The 23,832-nt window shown below is 46.1% G+C and overlaps 1 protein-coding gene across 1 annotated transcript in view; it reads left to right on the top strand.

Annotated features, from left to right (window-relative positions):
- The window catches only part of LOC126263473 (uncharacterized), a 61,610-nt gene that overhangs the window by 33,397 nt on the left and 4,381 nt on the right, over nucleotides 1-23,832 (top strand). The window contains exon 2 of the mRNA XM_049960566.1: nucleotides 17,773-19,515. Within this exon, the coding sequence (XP_049816523.1) occupies nucleotides 17,773-19,515 (1,743 nt within the window). The remainder of the gene's footprint in view (nucleotides 1-17,772; nucleotides 19,516-23,832) is intronic.

Below are 23,832 nucleotides of genomic sequence, written 5' to 3'. Positions count from 1 at the left end.
TTGGTCACTTACCAAATAGTATCAAAAGTCTGACAGATAACCAACAAGTATTTAAGAAGAAATTAAAAGAATTTCTGAATGACAACTCCTTCTACTCCATAGAGGAATTTTTAGATATAAATTAAGAAAAAAAAGGAAAAAAAAACAAAATATTTAAAAAATAAAAAAATAAATAAATAAAAAACACAAAAGAAATAAAAAAGTTGTTATATTAACTTAAGTATGTTGTTAAATTAACTTAATTATGTCATGTATTGGAAAATTTGACTCGTTCCACATCATTGCGAAATATCGTATTCATGATCCATGGAACTAGTATTAATCTAATCTAACAATGGTTTTATCCATGTCCACCAAATTTCTCTCAAGTGAAGAATGGGATAGTATCTTTGTATTATGCCTAATACATCGCAGAAATTATCTACGTTTGTCATTCTTATATAATTTTAGCGGCATTTTTAGACAAAATAGTAATGTGGTGTAATAATGGTTTTTCTGTTTCCTCAGATATACTCCAAACTACAAAACGGGGGGCATAATCTGTTCCTATGAATGTTGACAGCAGCCTGCCACACTTTGAATGCTATTACACTGATGATGGACCAGAAAATGGTACCAGAATGGGAACGTGTATCATAAAAACATGTATTAAGCAAAATACTGTAATTCTTAAACTATAACAGATATTTCAATATATTTTGTTTTATAGTTTGAGTTAATGTCGTTCATTTTTGGTAAAAAAACAAATCTTCCTCCGCGTTGTAGCTCAAGAGTAATGTGCACTGAGAGCGATGTATAAAAACACAGCCCCTTCACGTTCATGTCCCCTTAAGACATGAGGGAATGACTTCCATGATACTAGAGGGAGCTGTAGAGGGTAAAAACTGTAGTGGAAGCCCGAGATTGGAATACATCCAGCAAATAATTGAGGACGCAGGTTGTAAGTGCTACTCTGAGATAAAGAGGTTGGCACAGGAGAGGAATTCATGACAGGCCGCATCAAACCAGTCAGAAGACTGATGGGGAAAAAAAAAGAGCTGGACAGTCTGGCGAGCGAGTAGAGTGGCGGTCATAACAACTGACACACACAGATGGCAGAACACAGGGGCTTCCCTCATGGAGTGCGTGTCTACAGTCACCACACAGAGGGTCCACCACACAGCGAGAAGACATATGCCAAAAATGCAAGCACTGAAAGGACATCATGGGTGGGGAGACATACGGCTTCATGTCACATCTGTAGCACATAACCCTGACTTCCTCTGGGAGGGTATCTCCCTCGAAAGCCAAAATAAAGGTACGGTTGCCTTTACTACCCTTCTGCACATGTCAAACAAAATGAATACCACATCGCTCCAGATTAGCCCGGTGTTCCTCAACAGTTTTTAGGGTGAGGTCCCAATGAAAATTCACTCGCTGGACGATATTCGGAGAATGATGAGGGGTAACAGACACTGAGATGGTCACAAGCATGAAGAGCTGCAGATTGGGCAGCAGAAGCAGCTTTGATTAACAGATAGCCCAACCATGTCTTATTGAGAGACTCCATTTCACCAAACTTGTCTCAATATTCCACACAAAAACAATGGCTTTGTGGTGATGAGTGTGTCAGTGTCTGTCCCAGTACAGATGAGGTAGCGAGGAAAGTATTTCGTCCCAAAATGGCATGCCTGGCCCTCCTCCCAGGGCCCAGGGGATGGCCAGAGAAGGGAGGCTGCTGGGTCATATGAAGAAGCTTTCAATTAACCTTTACTATTCCAAGAGACAGCCATTTGAGGACGGCTATATTTTTGCAGCTTGATGCGCTTCATGTGCCAAGCATCCACCCTCATGCCATTCACTCCAACCAGGGCTGTCTCCATGGGTGCCACCCAGCCATACCAAGGGCTACCTGGCATGGTGGCTGTTGCCGGGAATTCCGATGCTCCAGGAAGGCAAGCAAGCAATCACTCCTCGGCATGCATGGAGAGGGAACAGCTCAGGTATCAGTAATGTGAGCCCTGTATTGTCAGGGGGCTCAGCCAGAGGGATGAAGGGGGGCTATGGTGGGGAAGAAAGAGGGGAAGGTGGGAGAGGAATTCACACTGTAGACGCTAGGGAGGGAGTTCTTCCCCAAATGGCCCATACTAAAACAAGAAAATTTACAAGTAGAGGTCAAACCCCAAGTGGGGCCTAAACGCCAGAAAGGATGAAAGAGAACAGGCAGGAGAAACAAAATTGCAAGCCATACAGGGAACCATGTGGATAGCCAGGTCGACATAAATCGGAACACCAAGAGAGGGGAAGGAGGGGGCAGCAAGGAAGGAATGAGGAAAGGGAGAGAGGGAGGGACACAATGAAGGAAATGCAGCCAGGGAAGGAAGAATAGGCTGCAATAGCTAGGGGCACCGTGTGCGCCGTGCACAAACTCGCAAAAGAACCGTGAGCCCTTTGAGAGGGGGGAGGAGGGGGAGGGGTCTATAATTTGAGTTAAATTATTAACTACGCTTTTAAATGATAGAGAACAACAATCAGTCATCCTTTTCTTGCAGGTTTTATTCGGCAAATCAAGATTTTGGCTAGTGCCTAGCCATTATCAATGCTCCATTTCATAGTATCAGTACATATTCTAGTATGATGTCAGTACCCTGTTGTTCGTGCATCTGTCTCAGCTCTTTCACGACTACTGTATAAGTATACAGTGGTCTTGAAAAAACTGTGACGGATGCCTAAAGAACAGGGGACTGACGTATTACAACATGTATTGATACTATGAAATGGTGCCTTGATAATGGCTAGGTACTAGCCAAAATCTAGATTTGCCAAATAAAACCTGCAAGAAGAAGATGACTGATTGTTGTGCTCTATCGTTTGAAAGTCACATTAGAGTCGTTGAATGCACTGACATTCCTAATGGAAGGTAATCTGATGAACTCCACTTTTGTAAATGTACTTTAGTACAGAAATTACACCTTCACTCATCAACTCATTGCAAAAGTAACCCAAGAAGGAGGCTACACAAGATTTTAATACTTTAGCTGAAATGCCAACACAGCCAGAAGAGTTACTGATTTTAGTCCCCTAATAGTGTTTGTGATCTGTCTAACAGATGAAATGGCAAAACTATGTCTGGTGGCAGGATATGCAATACATTCTAAATAAATGTAATGGCTCTGCCTTTAAGAACCTTTTCTTGTCTGTCTTCCTCTATTGTTGGGAAGAATTCACTGTATTTCATGGTCAATAATTGTAAATTAACAACATCTTCCCAATACTGCTGTCATCAAGGAAATGAATATAGTCTGCTTTGCTGAGTTTATTCATGTAGTTCCAAATAACGCTCCAAATTGTCCTTGTCACATTCTTGGTATTGTGTATTTTTTGTTCATAGTACATCTCTTTTTGCCTTTTGGATGACAGTGACAAAAATAGTAATTGTGCTTGCAGTGTTGTTTACAATTAATCCTCTGTATTAAGTAAAACTCTCTATTTGTAGCACAAGATACTTTGACCCTAGATATTAACCACTGTAATTGTCCCCGACCTATGTGAAAGAAAACATTCAGAGTGTTGAAACTTCCTGGCAGATTAAAACTGTGTGCCGGACTGAGACTCAGACTCAGGATCTTTGCCTTTTAAGGGCAAATGCTCTACCAACTGAGCTACCCAAGCACAACTCACGACCGGACCTCATAGCTTCAGTTCTACCAGAAGAGCTTCAGTGAAGTTGGAAGGGAGGAGACGAGGTACTGGTAGAATTGAAGGTGTGAGGACGGGTTGTGAGTCATGCTTGGGTAGCTCAGTTGGTAGAGTATTTGCCTGTGAAAGGCAAAGGTCCTGAGTTTGAGTCTTGGTTCAGCACACTGTTTTAATCTGCCAGGAAGTTTCATATCAGCGCATACTCTGCTGCAGAGTGAAAATCTCATTCTGGTTTCAGAGTGTTGTAAAAATACTTTTTAAAAAGAATTGAATCTCTGAGACAGTTGGTTTTTTAAATAAATTAGCAGTTCTGTTGCACTATGTTCCTCTGTCTTTCTTTGGAATGTTACTGTGTGAATCCAACAAAAACTGGAAATGACCATCACTAACTCAAGGCATTTTTCCAGAGAAACTGAAATATTATTATGTTAAAGCCCTCTGTAATAAAGGTGATAGGAGGGATCTCAGTAACTACCAAACTGTTTCACTACTGCTGTTATTTTCCAATTTTTTTGAGAAGGTGATGCATTCAAGACTAAATATTTCTTCTGAGCAACAATAACATCCTCAGTAAATCACAGTTTGTATTTCAGAAGAGTTGCTCTACTTAGAATGCCATTTACACAGTCACTCACCAAATTTTACAAGCATTAACTAACAAAATAGCACCAGTTGGTGTTCTCTGTGACCTGTGTAAGGCATTTTATTGTGTAGCAATGAATGTTCTCCTAGTTAAACTGAGATTTTATGGGATTGATGGTACAGCCAAGCAATGGATAATGTCATCTGACCAAAGAAATGCAGAAACTTATACTTAATAATTCAACCTATGTAGTCTGGGAACATTATTCTGGCTGGGGAGAAATCTCACATCGGGTTCCCTGGGGCTCAATTTTAGGTTCGCTATTGTTCCTCATATACTTAAATTATTTTCCATCCATTATACAACAAGCAGAATTAGTTCTTTCTGTGTGTGATTAGTATTGTAATCAATCCAAGCATACAAACAGCAACAGACAAAATGATAAAACTACATTCTTAAAAGTATCATTTGACTAGTTTTCTGAGAATGGTCTCACACTCAGTTTTTAGGAAATGCAACATATTCAGTTCTACACATCTAGAGGCACTGCACCAATGATAAGTGTAACATACGGTGGGTAAATAGTAAATAAGGCAGAAACTTCAAAATTCTTACGTGTCCGCACTGATGAGGATTTAAATTGGAAAAAGCACATTTTGGAACTCTTACAACAACTTAGTTCAGCCAAATTTCCAGTTAGAATCACTGCAAACCTTTGAAACACAGAAATCAGTAAGCTGATATACTGTGCATATTTTCATTTAATAACTTCATATGGAGTAATTTTTGTGGGATAACTTACCTTTAAGAAAGGAAGTCTTCATTGCTCAAAAATGGGCTCTAAGAATAATGTGTGGTGCTCAACCATGATCATCTTGTGGACACCTCTAAGGAATTGGGCATCCTGGCTTCTGCTTTACAGCATAAACAATCCACTGCAGTTCTAAAGGAACAATGATGCATCCACATTTATAAAATAATTTGTATGTGAATAAAAAAGTCTCATTCCAAATTTTACCAATTTATTGTGCAAGTGATCCATGGAGCATGAAGCTAACTGACTAAGTGCTCTCGACAACACTACATACCTGATAAACAAATGATGAAATAACCACATACAATAATTTGTGAATTATTTCAAAGTTCCATTAATACTATCTCCAAATATTTCCATGCAGTCCAAAAGAATTCCTGTTGGGATCTGTAATTGTTAGAACTAGTGTATTTGAATGTTTTTAAATCTGTTACTGAAGCACAGCACTTGGAGCAGTTGATTTCAGTACTCATTACGGTAGTTCATTCCACCTTTGTGTATTCAGCCACTCCCACTTTCCTTATATGAGGCCAGCAATAGTATGATAACAGTTTTTCCCAGTATACAGAGTATTCCACAATATTTTGGAATTCCAGCTAAATGATATCGGCATCTAGACTTGACATCTTGCCTAATAACAAAGCCATCTTCAAGTGAATTTTATTACTTCATTACTAGGGAATGTTAATTTGTTTGTACCATACACTGGCATGGTGCCGCATTCAATATCCTAAACCTATTTTTTTATTGACAGTAAATATGTTCAAGAAACTGATGGAATTGCCAAGGGCATTTCCCTGTGCCTTCTGGTAGGAAATACCCTGATGAGCCAAAACATTATATACCTAGTTGGTACACCTTTGGAATGCAACACAGCGCCGGCCGGGGTGGGCGAGCGGTTCTAGGCGCTACAGTCTGGAACTACGTGACCGCTACGGTCGCAGGTTCGAATCCTGCCCGAGCATTGACGTGTGTGATGTCCTTAGGTTAGTTAGGTTTAAGTAGTTCTAAGTTCTAGGGGACTGATGACCTCAGAAGTTAAGTCCCATAGGGCTCAGAGCCATTTGAATCATTTTGCAACAGAGCAGTGATTCTGTGTGGCATGGATTGAACAAGTCCTTGGTAGGTTTTTAGAGGTATGTGGCACCAAATGTCTATGCACAGGTCATGCAATTTCCATAACTCATGGGTCAGCACTTCGTGCACATGGATATAGTGTCCAGCAGCAGTCCATCAGGTTGAGATCAGGCAGATTTGACAGCCATGACATCAACAAGAGTTCACTATTATTCTTCTCAAACCACCGCATCTCAATTTTCACCTTGTGATAAGCCTAGTTATCTTACTAGAAGATGTCGATGCTGTCATGGTGCTATCGATTACAACCACAGATTCCACCAAAGCCCAGGCGAATGTCTCTGATAGCACAATACTGCACTCACCAGCCTGCTTGCATGGCATATCCAGACAGCCATCAACCTGGTGTAACAAGAAACGTGGTTCATCTGACCAGGTAACGCATTTCAATGGATGTCGATGACACAGTGCCCACAGCAGTCTTAATTGATGAGGTAACTGATGATGTCATTGAGACAATATGGAGACACATAAAGACCATCTGCTGCAGAACCCCAAGTTCATCAAACTGCACTGAATAGTATGCTGTTGAGCACCTGTACTTGACCAGCATTATCATGATTAACGAAGAGGGTAAACCTCCTACCTCCACTTTTATGATTAGGCATTGCCGTCCAACACTTAGTTGCCTACTACGGTTTCACTGTCCTTCAACTACTTTCAGTGGTTGCTCATGACAGCAACATGTGAACAGCTGACCAGTTTTGCCATTTCAGAGATGTTTATTCCTAGGAACCAGGCCATAACAACCTGTATGTTGTCAAAGACACTCATGTTAGTAGATTTCCTCATTTGTCGCCCAAATGATTGCTAGAATGATTCCCCACTCATCTCTGCTCCACTTAAATATTCTCCTTAGTGCATCACATGCCCACAACACACCTTCAGGCAGCACCCAATCTTGCACTGGGCAATAATCATAATATTTTGGTTCATCAGCATGGGCTTTATGAAATACATTAAAGAGAGGCCATTTGAGTCACTATAAATTTAATTTGTGTGTGAAATCTTAAGGGACTTAACTGCTAAGGTCATCAGTCCCGAAGCTTACATACTACTTAACCTAAATTATCCTAAGGGCTAACACACACACCCATGCCCAAGGGAGGACTCGAACCTCCGCCGGTACCAGCTGCACAGTCCATGACTGCAGCGCCTTAGTCCGCTCGGCTAGTCCCGCGCCGCTATAAATTAAACCATATTCAAGGTTTGTAGGTGAAACTTTTCTAGAAAAGCTTCATGGTGACAAAAATATATTCTGATTTTTACATCTGCATTTAACTCACATGAATAACCAGTTTGTAGTGGATGTTGAAAAAGATGGTTATCTACCTTTACTGGACAATTTATCAGAAAGCAGAGGATTGGTTGGAGCATGCCTTTTACCAGGAGACCAAACACAATTTAATATGTCAGACTAGTTTGCTATTCAGTTCTTATGGGCACAGTTGCCAACTCCATGAGGCCTGAGGGGGCCGGAGCTCCCTCAAAAATTCGTTGGGGGGGGGAGGGGGGGGGGGGGGGAAGACCCCCAATAATTTAAGAAAATTATCAATTATATTATGCTCTGTAAAATCACAAAATTAAGTTGGAATTTTTTATTTCTTTGTTTGACGATAGTTACCTTTTAAAATACATTCAGTAGTGAGTAAAACAAATAATTATTACAGAAGTAAGCAGGTTAACTGAAAACGAGTGGTGTGAATCATGATAGTGTTATGGTGGTGCAGGCACACTTAGAATTTGTCCCGGTGCACAAACCTTCAGGTAAAGTCTGGCGCCGGTGGGCCAGTGCTGCAGCCGTGGTGACATCAAAAGGACTGGAGCAGAAACACCTGGAACCCTCCGCCTCGCTTTGCCTTGACAAATCGAGACATTACAACACCGCCGGCCATTGTGGCCGAACGGTTCTAGGCATTTCAGTCTGGAACCACGCGACCGCTATGGTCACAGGTTCGGATCCTGCCTCGGGCATGGATGTGTGTAGTGTCCTTAGGTTAGTTAGGTTTAAGTAGTTCTAAGTCCTAGGGGACTGATGACCTCAGGTGTTAAGCTCCATAGTGCTCAGAGCCATTTGAACCGTTACAACACCTACACTATAGTTTCATTCAGTGCATGCTGCACATGTGCTTAGTGTTCCGACTTTAGTATCTAGTGGACTATTTTATATGACTATATATTATTCATTTACTTTAGTCTCTTAGTGTATTGTGAATTATGTTTGCAATGGATAAATTTGTTACCAAAAAGACACGCTTGGAAGTTGATGATACTGCAAGTCAACCTACAACAATTATTGTGTTGTCAATTGCTTTGCCATCTTCAGGTGAGAACTGTTCACAGCCAAAACCTAGACAATCCGGTAAGGGAAGATCATTTCAGAAGTCTTGGTTGATCAAATACACATGACTAGAATATGAAGCATCTACCAAAAAAGTTTTTTACAAAACCTGCAAAAAGGCAGATGCTAAGAATCTATTATAATTTTCTTAAAAAAAAAACGAAAAAAGCTTTTGAAAATTTCATGAAAATACATTTACACATAAAGAAGGTGTTCTGAAACTAATTTCTATCACTAACCGGTGTGTGCCCTCCCAATTGAATGAACAGTTAGATAGTGATATGAAGAAAGGCCGTTTAGCTCTTGACACAATTTTTACTACCGTACAATTTCTATGCTGACAAGGACTAGCAATTAGAGGGCACAAAGATGTAAACCAAAATTATTTTCTGTTGTTGGAACTCTGAAAGAGTGACATACCTGAGTTTAAAGATTGGTTAGGGCATTCGGGGTATAAGTGGATGTCCCACAATATTCAAAACAAGATCATTGATCTCCTAGGAAAGTTGTGTTAAGAAAGATATTGGCTTCAGTCAATTTTTCTATTATGATTGACTAATCAAGTGATTCTTCAATTCACGAACAAGTATCATTTTGTATTTGTAATGTCGATGATTCCTTAATCATCAATGAAGACTTTATTGACTGATACGAGACCCCCAGCACTCAATCACAAGCTCTGTTTAATATTTTAAAAGACATTTTTGCTTGTCTTGATTTGTCAATGGATAACTTGTAAAGAGGACAGCACTATAATGGTGCCTCAAATATGAGAGGTACTTTCACAGGAGTAAAAAAGTTAGTTTTGGATATACAACCAAAAGCACATTATGTGCAAGGCACTGTTCACAGTTTAGACCAAGCTGGTCTATGACCCCTCTGCCCGACTCGATGGACTATGTGAGCTTCTAGTATCTTGAGAATATTAAAAAACTTTTAAGAACTTCTATAGTTTTGGAAACATTTTCTGCAGAGGACAAAACAGAGGTATGTTACAAATGTGCAGGTTACCTTGAGTCAATGTTACAATTCAAGACTTATTTCTTTCTAAGTCTTTATTGTCATGCAATGAACCCAGTAGAGGATGTCAATGAAAAAATTCAGTGCTCTCATCTAAGTGTTGCTGATCTGCAAAACATATATGAGGGCTTGATTTGTATATTGAATGGAAGGCATGATGTTTTGAACACTTTTGGGAATTGTTTATAAAAGAAAAGCCTTCACAAGTTGTTGATCCTTTGATTCCTTGGAATGTAAGTATACCAAAGAAGTGTGAAAACAATGAAGCCTGCTCACCACACACTTTCAAAACCCCAAAGGAATACTACAAAGCTATTTACACATAGGTCATTGCAGTTGAACAAAAGTGCTTGTTTTTAGTAAACAGAGGTGAAACAAATTTGAAAAATCAACTGAGTTGTTCAAAAATGACCTAGACATTGAGAGACTGCACTTACACAAGAACATGTTAGCTGATATCGCTAAAAAACCAATTGGTCTTAAAAAACATGCATGATCTAAGAAAGTACACTACACAAGAGCCAGCAGTTGGAGAAATGTTATGGGAAGTAGTGAAGTGTATTAAGCTTATCCAAGTGGTTCCAATCACGACAGCAACAGCAGAACAGTCATATAGCATCCTTAGACGTCTGAAGTCATATCTCCGATCAACAATGGGACAGAAGCAATTGCACAACTTGACTGTTCTTCATGCCTACAGAGATGTTTTGAATGAATTGGATATCTGACCAGTCATCAATGACTTCATATTCAGTCATTCAGTCAGACAGTCGACATTTGCACCTTTCTAAAGACACTCTACCCCTAATAATGGCATTTAGAGCAATATTAAAAATCTTTATAAAATAGAGAATTCAATACATACATAAGTTAAATTTTCAGTTTTGAAATATTAGTAATATTTTACTACTGTATTACTATATTAGTTATTTTCAAATTCTTAAATATTTTTAGGGTGTAAGACCCAATTAAAGCCCGCTATTTACATACTTTTTGACTGAAAGTATTAGGCTTACTTTATTAACTTTAGTAACTGTATTAAAGCATTAACTTTGAGACATTGCTTTTATTTAATGAACCCTGAGCCTTATTCAAAGTAAGCTTAAATTAGCTATTTCACTTATTAATCAAAGTGCTATTAGCGTGCGACAGCAATATTTTTTTAAATTCTTTTAATGATAGTTTAGGATTTATTTAAATATAATTTCAGTCTTTCCAGAGCTATATATTCACTGCTCTGTAATAGTCTATAAGCAAGATCATTACTGTGAATTAAATTAGCTTATTACGAAATATCATGGGTGTTTATGTTTTCAAAGTCAAACATGCGTCAGGCTTGTCGAGTTTCCCGGAGTGTCAAGTTATCAAGAGTCCAGTTTTCAGGGTTCTAATGTTGATTATATGTTGATTATATGACTCTAAAATGCTTTAAAAAAACTTTGAAACTCACTATTTTTCCATCTGAAATTTAGAAAATTTCCCAGGGCAAGACCCCCAGTATGCCGCCCCCCCCCCCCCTCCGCCCTAAAATTTTTTATACGTCAGCGCCCGTGCTTATATGTTAATATGTGAAGGGTGATCAAAAAATATCTGCACTAAGACTGTACAGTCCAGAATTTGTATGTCAATCAAGCAAAATTACCAAGAGCACTGAGGCAATCATCCCACCTATGCAACAGGTTCAAGATAAACTGGGTTCAAGATACCTGTTTGGTGAAACACTATGTCCTGCTGCATGAAGATGTCCATAACCTGCTGCACATTCTCATCTGACAGGAATCATTAGTCCTTCAAGGTCTTTTTTAAGGGACTGAAGAGTGTGTCCCACTCTCCCACTTCTGCATTATGACATTTGTGACATGGGGATATTCATTATCATGAAGCAACAACACCCCTTGTTGCAATTTTCACAGATTTTTCTCTGTAATTGCATGCTGTATTTTCTCCAGTGTTGCTCAGTAGCATTCCCCAGTGATGCCCGGACCATTGAAGCAGATTAGGCTGACCTCCCAGATCGACCAACATCTTGTGTCGAATTGTGACCAGCATGGAACATGGTGCAACTCTTTATAATGGTGGTTTTCAACAGATGTGTTGCACCATATATGTTCTTCATTCTCCAGTGGATGTCTACTGTTGTTTGTCCTTCAGCAACCAAGAAAATAACTACAGTGTGTTGGTCCTCTTTGGACACATTTGGTAATAACATCATTGTAGTTCACCGTTCCACATTTACCACATGCTTTCAGAAATGCACGAATGCCACACTAATACATTGCCAACATGTTGGTGCTTATATACTTGCATTGGAGTAAGGGTATGTTGCATGTATGCTGCAAGAGACTGCAAGTTTAAAATCCTACTGAAAAAGTATACTAGAGGGTCACATAATATCATTTATTTATGTAAAACAAAATTGTCAGTGTAAGACCAGAAGCGATTTAGGTGTAATCAGTGAAGAGCAACGTTTTGAACTGGCAGCAATTGGAAACAGGGACCAATACAGGTGTAGGAATTTGGTCATCTTATGTATATACGGATCTCCTAGTGGAGACTTCAATATCTTTTTCTCCAAACTTAATCTTGTTCTTGACAAGATATCCACTCCAAAGAACCACATTCTCATATGTGGAGACCTAAATGTAGATAAACTGAATCCTGATGCTACATGGGACTCATTACTAAGTCTTGCTCAAAGTTTCAACCTAGTTCCAATGGTTAACAGTGCAACAAGAATAACAAAATACTCAAAGACCGCTGTTGATCAGGTATTAACAGATTTAGGTAAAGAAAAGTGTGAGGTGGTGGTAACTGAGCTAGGATTATCTGATCACTCAGGTCAAATCATTAATATAAAAGTGGCTTCAGAAGAAACAAAGAAAATGCATATTTACAGACGAATTTTTTCTAAACAAATGATATGACTTTGCCAAACAGATAGCAGAACAAACATGGGACTCAGTATACTCAGAGGTGTATGCAAATGAAAAATTCAAAAATTTCATGACATTGTTTCAATTAAATTTTGAAGTAACATTTCCTAAAGTGTTATGTCCATTATCAACAGCAGGAAAAAACAAGTGGGTCACAAAAGGCATCAAAAAAAAATCTTCTGAAACACTAAAGTACCTGAGCCCCATTAAACACATCCAAACTAATCTTGCTTTCTCACTCTTTTATAAAAGATATAGGAAAACATATAGGAAAATATTGAAATGAAATGATCGTATGGCAGTGTTGGCCAGGAGGCCCCTTGCGGGGAAGTTCGGCCGCCGTATTGCAAGTCCTTTTTAATTGACGCCACTTCGGCGACTTGCAAGTCAATGATGATGAAATGACGATGAAGAACACACAACACCCAGTCATCACGAGGTAGAGAAAATCCCTGACCCCGCCGGGAATCGAACCCGGGACCCCGTGCGCAGGAAGCGAGAATGCTACCGCAAGACCACGAGCTGCGGACAGGAAAATATTACTTGCAGCAAAGAGAGCTCGTAACTCCAAACTGGTGCTCTCTGCTGAACACAAAAATAAGGCAGTATGGAAGATTGTAAAGCAGGAAACTGGTACCAGGAAAATGAATCTGTCAAACTTGAAAATCAAAGAGGAAGGGACTCTAATAAAAGACCCAATATATGTGGCAAACTATATAAATGATTATTTTAGTAGCATAGGAATAAAATTACAGGAAAATTTTCTAACAGCCCCTCAGGTCAAAAAGCCAAATAATGGTGTATCACACTCAATGGTGTTATTCCCTACAACACAGGAAGTAAAACAAAAACTCAGCTGGTCTGGATGAAGTCCCCATTTTTATAATTAAGGACTGTATCAAGAGTCTACTTCCACCTTTAGTTGATATTATAAATCTGTCTTTCAAGCAGGGCTACTTTCCAGACTATTTAAAATATGCTAAATTACTACCTCTCTTCAAAAAAGGTGATGCAGGAAAAATTGAAAATTATAGGCCAATTTCTCTACTCTCATGCTTTGCAAAAATATTAGAAACTATGAAAGATAGGTTAATGAATTATTTAAATAAATACAACTTACTGTCTGTTGACCAGTTTAGATTTCAATCAGGGAAAAGCACAGAATCAACAACAGCACACTGCACAAAACACATTCTAGAAGCATTACATAAAGGGAACTACACAACAGGCATATTTCTTGAGCTAACTAAAGCGTTTGATACAGTAGACCACAACATATTCTTAAATAAGTTAAGATGAACTGGGAATAAGGGGACTTGTGAAAAAATGGTTCCAGTCATATCTAAAAAATAGAAGACAGATAACTGAAATCTCACATATTTCAAGTTGCTCAAACTATATTGTGAAGTATACTTCAGACCCAAATTATGTAAACATAGGTGTCCCACAGGGTAGTGTCCTTGCGCCAATACTATTCCTCATTTACATAAATGACTTCCCACAGAGCATCAAGCATGGACAAACAATATTGTTTGCAGATGACTCAAATGTTCTAATCAGTGAAAAATCACCACATGCACTGAAAGAAAAAGCCAAACAAACACTAAACAGTGTACGTGAGTGGGCATCCAATAATAGACTAACACTAAATTTTTAAAAAAACTAATGCCGTTAACTTCTATGTCTGCACAAAAACCACACTATAACAACTTTAAGTTAAACGATGAAACTATAGAATGTGTAGACTACACAAAATTTCTTGGTATGCATGTTGACAGTCAGTTAAAGTGGGAAGAACATATTAAAATACTTACTAACAGAATCGCTACAGCATGCTATGCTCTTAGAATTATGACTGTATCAGATTTGTATATTTTCTTAAATCCACTCTGTTATTACCTATGGAATAATATTTTGGGGAGTCAACAGTAAAAATATTCAAATAGTTTTCAAATTACAGAAAAGAGCAATTCGTATAATAACCATGTTAAAAATTCTTTAGTACACAGCTATGAAACTAGAAACCAATACAATCTGCATCTACAGAGGAAAACTAAAGTTAAAACTCAGCAGAGTTTGTTGTACAAATGAAGTATGATTTTTGTTACACTTGTTTATGGGCCTCTCATTGGTGACAAATGAAAATAATATGGCAGCAGATATATATTTTGCTCAAGTGAGAGACTAATCAGTTACAAAAGATACAAAATGAAAAAGTAAATAAATCTACAGCACTACTTTGAATCACAAAGTCAGACAGAATGTATTATGTTGCAGCCAGATGAGATTATAACACAGATGAGATTATAACACGAGGAATGTTCTGTGCTCTTCTTTTTGGATTAGTGGAAAGTTCAAGTCTACAGAATACTGTAGCAAACACTACACTGGTCAGACCACAAACATACCAAGTACATGAAAGGTGCATGCAACATGGTTGTCATACTTCCCTTTTGCAGTCCATAGCTGAGCACTGCCTTTGTACAAGGGACATTCTACAGATTATTCTGGCATGAAAATCCTGGTCTAGATGAGATCCTGTGGGAATTTGTTTAGTAAGGAATCCGTGGTATAATAGTTGGCAGAAAACCATATCAGGTTGGTGACTCAACTGGATAAGGCATGCGACCTGGTTGTTTCTTCAATTGATTCGCGAGGAAGTTCAAATGTATTTTGATTGTTTCTCACTTGGTTTAAGAATCATAAAAGAAGGCTGTACATATAAAAGAGATCTGGAGACACCAAAGGGTTTCAGATTGATTATATAATGGTAAAACATTTAGGAACCAGGGGCAGATAAGGACTTTATTGGTTATGAACTGTTTATTAAAACTGAAGAAATTGGAAAAGGGTAGGAAATTAAGGAGATTGGACCTGGATAAGTTGAAAGAACCAGAAGTTGTTGAGAGGTTCAGAGGGAGCATTAGGCAATTGATGACTAGATCAGGGGAAAGGAATACAATAGAAGATGAATGGGTTGCTTTAAGAGATGAAATAGTGAAGGCAGCAGAGGATCAAATAGATAAAAAACAAGGACAAGTAAAAATTCTTGAATAATGCAAGAGATGGTTCAAATGGTTCAAATGGCTCTGAGCACTATGGGACTCAACTGCTGAGGTCATTAGTCCCCTAGAACTTAGAACTAGTTAAACCTAACTAACCTAAGGACATCACAAACATCCATGCCCGAGGCAGGATTCGAACCTGCGACCGTAGCGGTCTTGCGGTTCCAGACTGCAGCGCCTTTAACCGCACGGCCACTTCGGCCGGCTAATAATGCAAGAGATATTGAATTTAATGGATGAAAGGAGAAAATTTAAAAATGCAGCAAATGAAGCACATGAAACCAAACATTTAAAAAACAAGATTGACAGGAAGTGCAAACATGTTCAGCAGGAATGGCTAGAGGACACATGCAAGGATTTAGAAGCATATTTCACTAGAGGAAAGAGAGATACCACCTACAAGAAAATTAAAGAGGCCTTTGGCAAAAAGAGAAGCAGCTGCATGAATATCAGGAGCTCAGATGGTAAACCAGTCCTAAGCAAAGAAATGAAGCTGAAAGATGAAAGGAGGATATAGACAGTCTGTACCAGTGAAATGAACTTAAAAGCAATATTATAGAAAGGAAAGTGGACATAGATGAAGATGAGATGGGAGATATGATACAGTGAGAAGAGTTTGACAAACCTCTAAAAGATCTAAGTTGAAACAAGGGTAGATATTATTCTGTCAGAACCAGAACTGCTGATACCCTTGGGAGAGCCAGCTACGACAGAACTCTTCCATCTGGTGTGCAAGCTGTACAAGACAGACGAAATGCTGAAGACTTCAAGAAGAATGTAGTAATTCCACTTCCAAAGAGAGCAGTTGCTGACAGGTTTGAAAATTACCAAACTATCTGTTAAAGAAGTCATGGTTGCAAAATAATTTCACAAATTATTTGCAGAAGAATGGAGAAACTTGTAGAAGCTGAAAGGGGGCCAAAGGTGGTTGGCGGGGGCCAAAAGGGGTTGGTAGGGGGGGCGCGAGAGGTGTTGGGGGTGGGGTGGGTGGCGAGAGGTGTTGGGGGGGTGGGGGGGCGAGAGGAGTTGGGGGGGGGTGGCGATAGGTATTGGGGAGGGGGTGGGGGGCGAGAGGTGTTGGGGGGGGGGCGAGAGGCGTTGGGGGGGCGGGGGGTGGCGATAGGTGTTGGGGAGGGGGGAAGGCGATAGGGGTTTGGGGGGGGCGAAAGGGCTTTGGGGGGGGGCGAAAGGGCTTTGGGGGGGGGGGGGGCCAGGGGGCTCCGCGGGGGGGCCAGGGGGCTCCGCGGGGGGGCCAGGGGGCTCCGCGGGGGGGCCAGGGGGCTCCGCGGGGGGGCCAGGGGGCTCCGCGGGGGGGCCAGGGGGCTCCGCGGGGGGGCCAGGGGGCTCCGCGGGGGGGGGCCAGGGGGCTCCGCGGGGGGGGCCAGGGGGCTCCGCGGGGGGGGCCAGGGGGCTCCGCGGGGGGGGCCAGGGGGCTCCGCGGGGGGGGGCCAGGGGGCTCCGCGGGGGGGGGCCAGGGGGCTCCGCGGGGGGGGCCAGGGGGCTCCGCGGGGGGGGGCCAGGGGGCTCCGCGGGGGGGGGCCAGGGGGGCTCCGCGGGGGGGGCCAGGGGGCTCCGCGGGGGGGGGCCAGGGGGCTCCGCGGGGGGGGCCAGGGGGCTCCGCGGGGGGGGCCAGGGGGCTCCGCGGGGGGGGCCAGGGGGCTCCGCGGGGGGGGGCCAGGGGGCTCCGCGGGGGGGGGCCAGGGGGCTCCGCGGGGGGGGGCCAGGGGGCTCCGCGGGGGGGGGCCAGGGGGCTCCGCGGGGGGGGCCAGGGGGCTCCGCGGGGGGGGCCAGGGGGCTCCGCGGGGGGGGCCAGGGGGCTCCGCGGGGGGGCCAGGGGGCTCCGCGGGGGGGCCAGGGGGCTCCGCGGGGGGGCCAGGGGGCTCCGCGGGGGGGCCAGGGGGCTCCGCGGGGGGGCCAGGGGGCTCCGCGGGGGGGCCAGGGGGCTCCGCGGGGGGGGCCAGGGGGCTCCGCGGGGGGGGCCAGGGGGCTCCGCGGGGGGGGCCAGGGGGCTCCGCGGGGGGGGCCAGGGGGCTCCGCGGGGGGGGCCAGGGGGCTCCGCGGGGGGGGCCAGGGGGCTCCGCGGGGGGGGCCAGGGGGCTCCGCGGGGGGGGCCAGGGGGCTCCGCGGGGGGGGCCAGGGGGCTCCGCGGGGGGGGCCAGGGGGCTCCGCGGGGGGGCCAGGGGGCTCCGCGGGGGGGCCAGGGGGCTCCGCGGGGGGGCCAGGGGGCTCCGCGGGGGGGCCAGGGGGCTCCGCGGGGGGGCCAGGGGGCTCCGCGGGGGGGCCAGGGGGCTCCGCGGGGGGGCCAGGGGGCTCCGCGGGGGGGGCCAGGGGGCTCCGCGGGGGGGCCAGGGGGCTCCGCGGGGGGGCCAGGGGGCTCCGCGGGGGGGCCAGGGGGCTCCGCGGGGGGGCCAGGGGGCTCCGCGGGGGGGCCAGGGGGCTCCGCGGGGGGGCCAGGGGGCTCCGCGGGGGGGCCAGGGGGCTCCGCGGGGGGGCCAGGGGGCTCCGCGGGGGGGCCAGGGGGCTCCGCGGGGGGGCCAGGGGGCTCCGCGGGGGGGCCAGGGGGCTCCGCGGGGGGGCCAGGGGGCTCCGCGGGGGGGCCAGGGGGCTCCGCGGGGGGGCCAGGGGGCTCCGCGGGGGGGCCAGGGGGCTCCGCGGGGGGGCCAGGGGGCTCCGCGGGGGGGCCAGGGGGCTCCGCGGGGGGGGCCAGGGGGCTCCGCGGGGGGGCCAGGGGGCTCCGCGGGGGGGCCAGGGGGCTCCGCGGGGGGGGCCAGGGGGCTCCGCGGGGGGGGCCAGGGGGCTCCGCGGGGGGGCCAGGGGGCTCCGCGGGGGGGCCAGGGGGCTCCGCGGGGGGGCCAGGGGGCTCCGCGGGGGGGCCAGGGGGCTCCGCGGGGGGGCCAGGGGGCTCCGCGGGGGGGCCAGGGGGCTCCGCGGGGGGGCCAGGGGGCTCCGCGGGGGGGCCAGGGGGCTCCGCGGGGGGGCCAGGGGGCTCCGCGGGGGGGGCCAGGGGGCTCCGCGGGGGGGCCAGGGGGCTCCGCGGGGGGGCCAGGGGGCTCCGCGGGGGGGCCAGGGGGCTCCGCGGGGGGGCCAGGGGGCTCCGCGGGGGGGCCAGGGGGCTCCGCGGGGGGGCCAGGGGGCTCCGCGGGGGGGCCAGGGGGCTCCGCGGGGGGGCCAGGGGGCTCCGCGGGGGGGCCAGGGGGCTCCGCGGGGGGGCCAGGGGGCTCCGCGGGGGGGCCAGGGGGCTCCGCGGGGGGGCCAGGGGGCTCCGCGGGGGGGGCCAGGGGGCTCCGCGGGGGGGGCCAGGGGGCTCCGCGGGGGGGGCCAGGGGGCTCCGCGGGGGGGGCCAGGGGGCTCCGCGGGGGGGGCCAGGGGGCTCCGCGGGGGGGGCCAGGGGGCTCCGCGGGGGGGGCCAGGGGGCTCCGCGGGGGGGGCCAGGGGGCTCCGCGGGGGGGGCCAGGGGGCTCCGCGGGGGGGGCCAGGGGGCTCCGCGGGGGGGCCAGGGGGCTCCGCGGGGGGGCCAGGGGGCTCCGCGGGGGGGCCAGGGGGCTCCGCGGGGGGGCCAGGGGGCTCCGCGGGGGGGCCAGGGGGCTCCGCGGGGGGGCCAGGGGGCTCCGCGGGGGGGCCAGGGGGCTCCGCGGGGGGGGCCAGGGGGCTCCGCGGGGGGGCCAGGGGGCTCCGCGGGGGGGCCAGAGGGCTCCGCGGGGGGGCCAGAGGGCTCCGCGGGGGGGCCAGAGGGCTCCGCGGGGGGGCCAGAGGGCTCCGCGGGGGGGCCAGAGGGCTCCGCGGGGGGGCCAGAGGGCTCCGCGGGGGGGCCAGAGGGCTCCGCGGGGGGGCCAGAGGGCTCCGCGGGGGGGCCAGAGGGCTCCGCGGGGGGGCCAGAGGGCTCCGCGGGGGGGGCCGAGGGCTCCGCGGGGGGCCGAGGGCTCCGCGGGGGGGCCGAGGGCTCCGCGGGGGGGCCGAGGGCTCCGCGGGGGGGCCAGAGGGCTCCGGGGGGGGGGGGGCCAGAGGGCTCTGGGGGGGGCCAGAGGGCTCTGGGGGGGGGGGGGGGGCAAAGGGCTTTGGGGGGGGGCCAAAGGTCTTTGGGGGGCCAAAGGGCTTTGGGGTGGGGCGAAAGGGCTTTGGGGGGGGGCGAAAGGGCTTTGGGGGGGCGAAAGGGCTTTGGGGGGGCGAAAGGGCTTTGGGGGGTGCGAAAGGGCTTTGGGGGGGGCGAAAGGGCTTTGGGAGGGGGCGAAAGGGCTTTGGGAGGGGCGAAAGGGCTTTGGGGGTGTGTGAAAGGGCTTTGGGGGTGTGTGAAAGGGCTTTGGGGGGTGTGAAAGGGCTTTGGGGGGTGTGAAAGGGCTTTGGGGGGTGTGAAAGGGCTTTGGGGCGGGCCAAAGGAGTTGGGGGGGGCGAAAGGGGTTGGGGGGGCGAAAGGGGTTGGGGGGCGAAAGGGGTTGGGGGGGCGAAAGGGGTTGGGGGGGCGAAAGGGGTTGGGGGGGCGAAAGGGGTTGGGGGGGCGAAAGGGGTTGGGGATGAAAGGGGTTGGGGCGAAAGGGGTTGGGGGCGAAAGGGGTTGGGGGCGAAAGGGGTTGGGGGGCGAAAGGGGTTGGGGGGCGAAAGGGGTTGGGGGGCGAAAGGGGTTGGGGGGCGAAAGGGGTTGGGGGGCGAAAGGGGTTGGGGGGCGAAAGGGGTTGGGGGGCGAAAGGGGTTGGGGGGCGAAAGGGGCTGGTGGCGAAAGGGGTTGGGGGCGAAAGGGGTTGGGGGCGAAAGGGGTGGGATTCTTGGTAGGATATCCCACATTCCAGGGCATGATGATAGGTAATCAGAGCCCTGATGAAGGGTTGGTTCAGTTTTTCCAGTCTGGAGTAGTACTGAGAGACAAGGGGGGGGGGGGGGGCAGTCCCCAGTAGCTGGTTCTTGGGGTTGGTGGGAGGATTGGCAGTGTGTGGGGAAAGTGGCACAGGAGGTCCATTTGTGGACCAGATCTGGGGGTTAGTGCCTGTCTGTGGAAGCATTGGTGAGAGACTTGGCAGACTGGGCAAGGGAGTTCTTGGCACTGTATATATGCTGTCCCCAGTTGATGAAGCTGTATGGGAGGGATTTATTGGTGCTGAAGGAACGTCAACTGTCGAAATGCAGGCAGGTTTAATGAAGACAGAGGTTTGGATGGAGCCATCAGATAGAATGTCTACATCCAGGAAGGTGACACAGTATGTTTAGGAGGATCAGGTGAAGCAGATGGAAGGGACAATGTTGCAGTTGAGAAGGAATAACAATAGGATGTCTTGACCCCGAGTCCAGATAATGATGACATCATAGGACCTGAACCAGACTATAGGTTTGGTGATTTGAGAGGCTAGGAAAATGTTGTCTGGACAGCCATCTTTCCCCTTGGGGATTCTAAGATTAACTATTTGGAGGGTTTAGTTATCATGATTGTGCCAGAATGCCTATGGGGACAATGAAGGACACAGCTCATTTTACAGAGGTGAGTGATAGAACCATGGGATGTAGTGGAACTGATTGAGCAATTGTGGCACAATATGCATCGCCCCATAGTATGATAGGTAACAGGCAAATTAAGTATGTTTGGTCACTTCTCCTGTTTATGCCAATCTAAGAGATATTGGAAATTGCTCAGGGAAGCTATAATACAGAGCAACCAAATTAAAATATTACAGGCTAGATATGCTGATTACATAGAATGATTAGAGGAGTTGGAAGGTGTCTATCCTTCAGAGGAAGAGCAAATAAAGGAATATGTAAAAAGTGTGGGTGACAGGTTCTGTGGCACAGGGCAGGTAATAGTGGTTGACTGGCACAGTAGTACGGGTACTCAGCAGCAGAAATCCTAAATAATCGGTGAGCCTACAGAGTTGCTGAGGCTGAGGTAACAGGACAGAGATCAGTTGGTGGAGCACACAATCCCAGATCAATTATTCATGTACTTTCATAATCATTTGCAAGGATTCCTGGCTAATTGTTTTGATTTATCATTAGATTACACTAAAAAATTATTGAGTTTTTGTATTTTATCATAGATTTTCAGCAGAAAGCCCATGTTGTAGATGAAGATCTAGAGATATTAAAGTTAGTAGCTGCTAAAGTAAAACGTGATTTTTTTGAGGATTTGTAGTGACAACATGAGAAGGGAGTACAATAAGTCAGTTTAGCTTGGAATTAAGCCAAATTATCAAACCTGTCATTGCAGGGACACATTTACAAGGAATATGGGATGGAAGACATTTATCAAGAATCTATTATTAGGCTTGTGGATAGAGTTAGAAAAAGTGTGTTGGCATGGTGTTTACCATATGCTGAAAAGCAAATCTTCAAACACATACTCCATGGTTCAAAGCAATATTTTGTAACATCCCTCAGACCTGGGCACAGTTTGACAAGTTGGTGCAAAATGTTTAAACAATGTGATATATAGATTTTAGAAGGGAGAAGGGAAGCCTGTTTCAGGACAGGAGAACAGTCAACAAAATGAAGAATATGGGGCAATCAGAATGGACAGTTTTCCAATTATGGTAATGCTGACCGGCAGTTTACAAGGTACCCCATAGAAGACCAGGCGTATAACCAATCTCACAAAAAGGGGAGAAAGTGGTAATTTGTTGGATAGAACTTGTTCATGTAAGTACAAACTGTCTCATGAAGGGAGTGGCTCAGGAGATTGGGCAATTACAGTCACAATGGAAAGGTTAAGAAAAACATTTATTTATGGATTCTTCTGTTACTTCATGGTAAAAAAATTCAATACTTAAACTTGAATAACAAATGCACTGTTTTAGTTCTACTGATTGTTCTGTTTATTTCAAACTATCAGGCCATTTTCATAAAACAGCTTGCTAGCATCAAAGGGACACTAGTTCTTCAGTAACCAAACATTGTAGGCAAAGATGCAATCGCTAGCACAGAGTGTTCTGCATCAAACTTGCTTCTTACACTTTACATAATGGGTAATTGAGAAGCAAGTTTGAGGCACTATGCTCTATGCAAGTGATTGTATCTTTGCCTATAATATTTTGTTAAGTAAGAGCTGATGTCTCTTTCAGATGCTAGTCAGTTGTTTCCTGAAGATGGCCTAATAAGCCAAAAACTAGTTTAAAATAAAGAAAATCAGAACAAGAACAGTGTATTTGTTATTCAAACTTCTAAAAGCAGTTTATGCTGTAAGGGCAGGGAAGTAATGAATTTACCTTTCATTTGTCACACTTTATAATAAGCCAGTCTGTACACTGCCCACTTCAGGAACGCTTCATCAGCCGTGAATTACAACTGGTTTTGTATTCACAAGGCTAATTGTAAATCGGAAGATAGAAGAACAATAAGAAGCAAAGGTGCTAGATGAACAATTTGAAACATAGGTGTATGTCACTCAGGAGGAAATGAAGTCTTGGCTGTATCATATTTTGCACATCAGTTGCACCAATTCTGAGAAATTTCCTCTGTTTCCTAATGAAATGTCTTCACAATGACTGCAGAAAGTAGAGTTTTAATGGACTATAAATAGAGTAATATCTAAAAGGCAATGTAAGATGTTTCTCCTTTTCTTGGTGTCATCATTAACAATCTTCTGATTCTTTGTCACTGGGTTTGTCATGTTTCAATGTTTTGTAAATTTGATAATATTTAGGTGATGATTTATGCGACAGTATCTTTGTGTCCAATTACCACTGCTGAGAGAAGATAGAAATTTTTTTTTTTCCTATCACCCCCACAGGCAAAACATAGGCAGCAGAAACAGTACACTTTCTTTGTTGACAGTGAGTACAGCATCCATTTCCTTAAATATTTAGTCTCATTCAAATGTGAGTAAAACTATGACAAAGTTAAATAATGATGTGTTCCTTTAGTGTGTACCTGTTTCTGTAGAATCAAAACTCCCTCCTGGTTTTGATGTACTCTACTACCCTTTTTCAATAATAATAATTCTGATGTGTTCTGGAACAAGTATTTAGCAGTACGCAGTACCACTTGAAGAGGAATTGAAGTTAGATGCATCAGAAATATGTTCATCTCAGTAATTACTATCTCCACTATCTTTTACAATGTTACTTGTGTCAGCCTTCATTAAAATCACACACAGTGGGCTTTTCACCTGTTTTGTAGTCTCAAATCAATAATGACCTGTACTCTGGAGTCAAATTCAAGAGTTTGATTGCCCTTTTCTGTGCTGTATATATTTTCTCTCCACAAGAGGAAAGGAATTTGTATAAAGATCCAGTGAATGACAGTCTTTTCAGACTCTGCTTTTCTTAGATTTCTTTTCTGACAGC

This window comes from Schistocerca nitens, chromosome 6, assembly GCF_023898315.1.
Source record: "Schistocerca nitens isolate TAMUIC-IGC-003100 chromosome 6, iqSchNite1.1, whole genome shotgun sequence".
Lineage (NCBI taxonomy): Eukaryota > Metazoa > Arthropoda > Insecta > Orthoptera > Acrididae > Schistocerca > Schistocerca nitens.
Note: the sequence above shows the minus strand (reverse complement) of the source record. Positions and strands in the feature narration are given on the sequence as shown.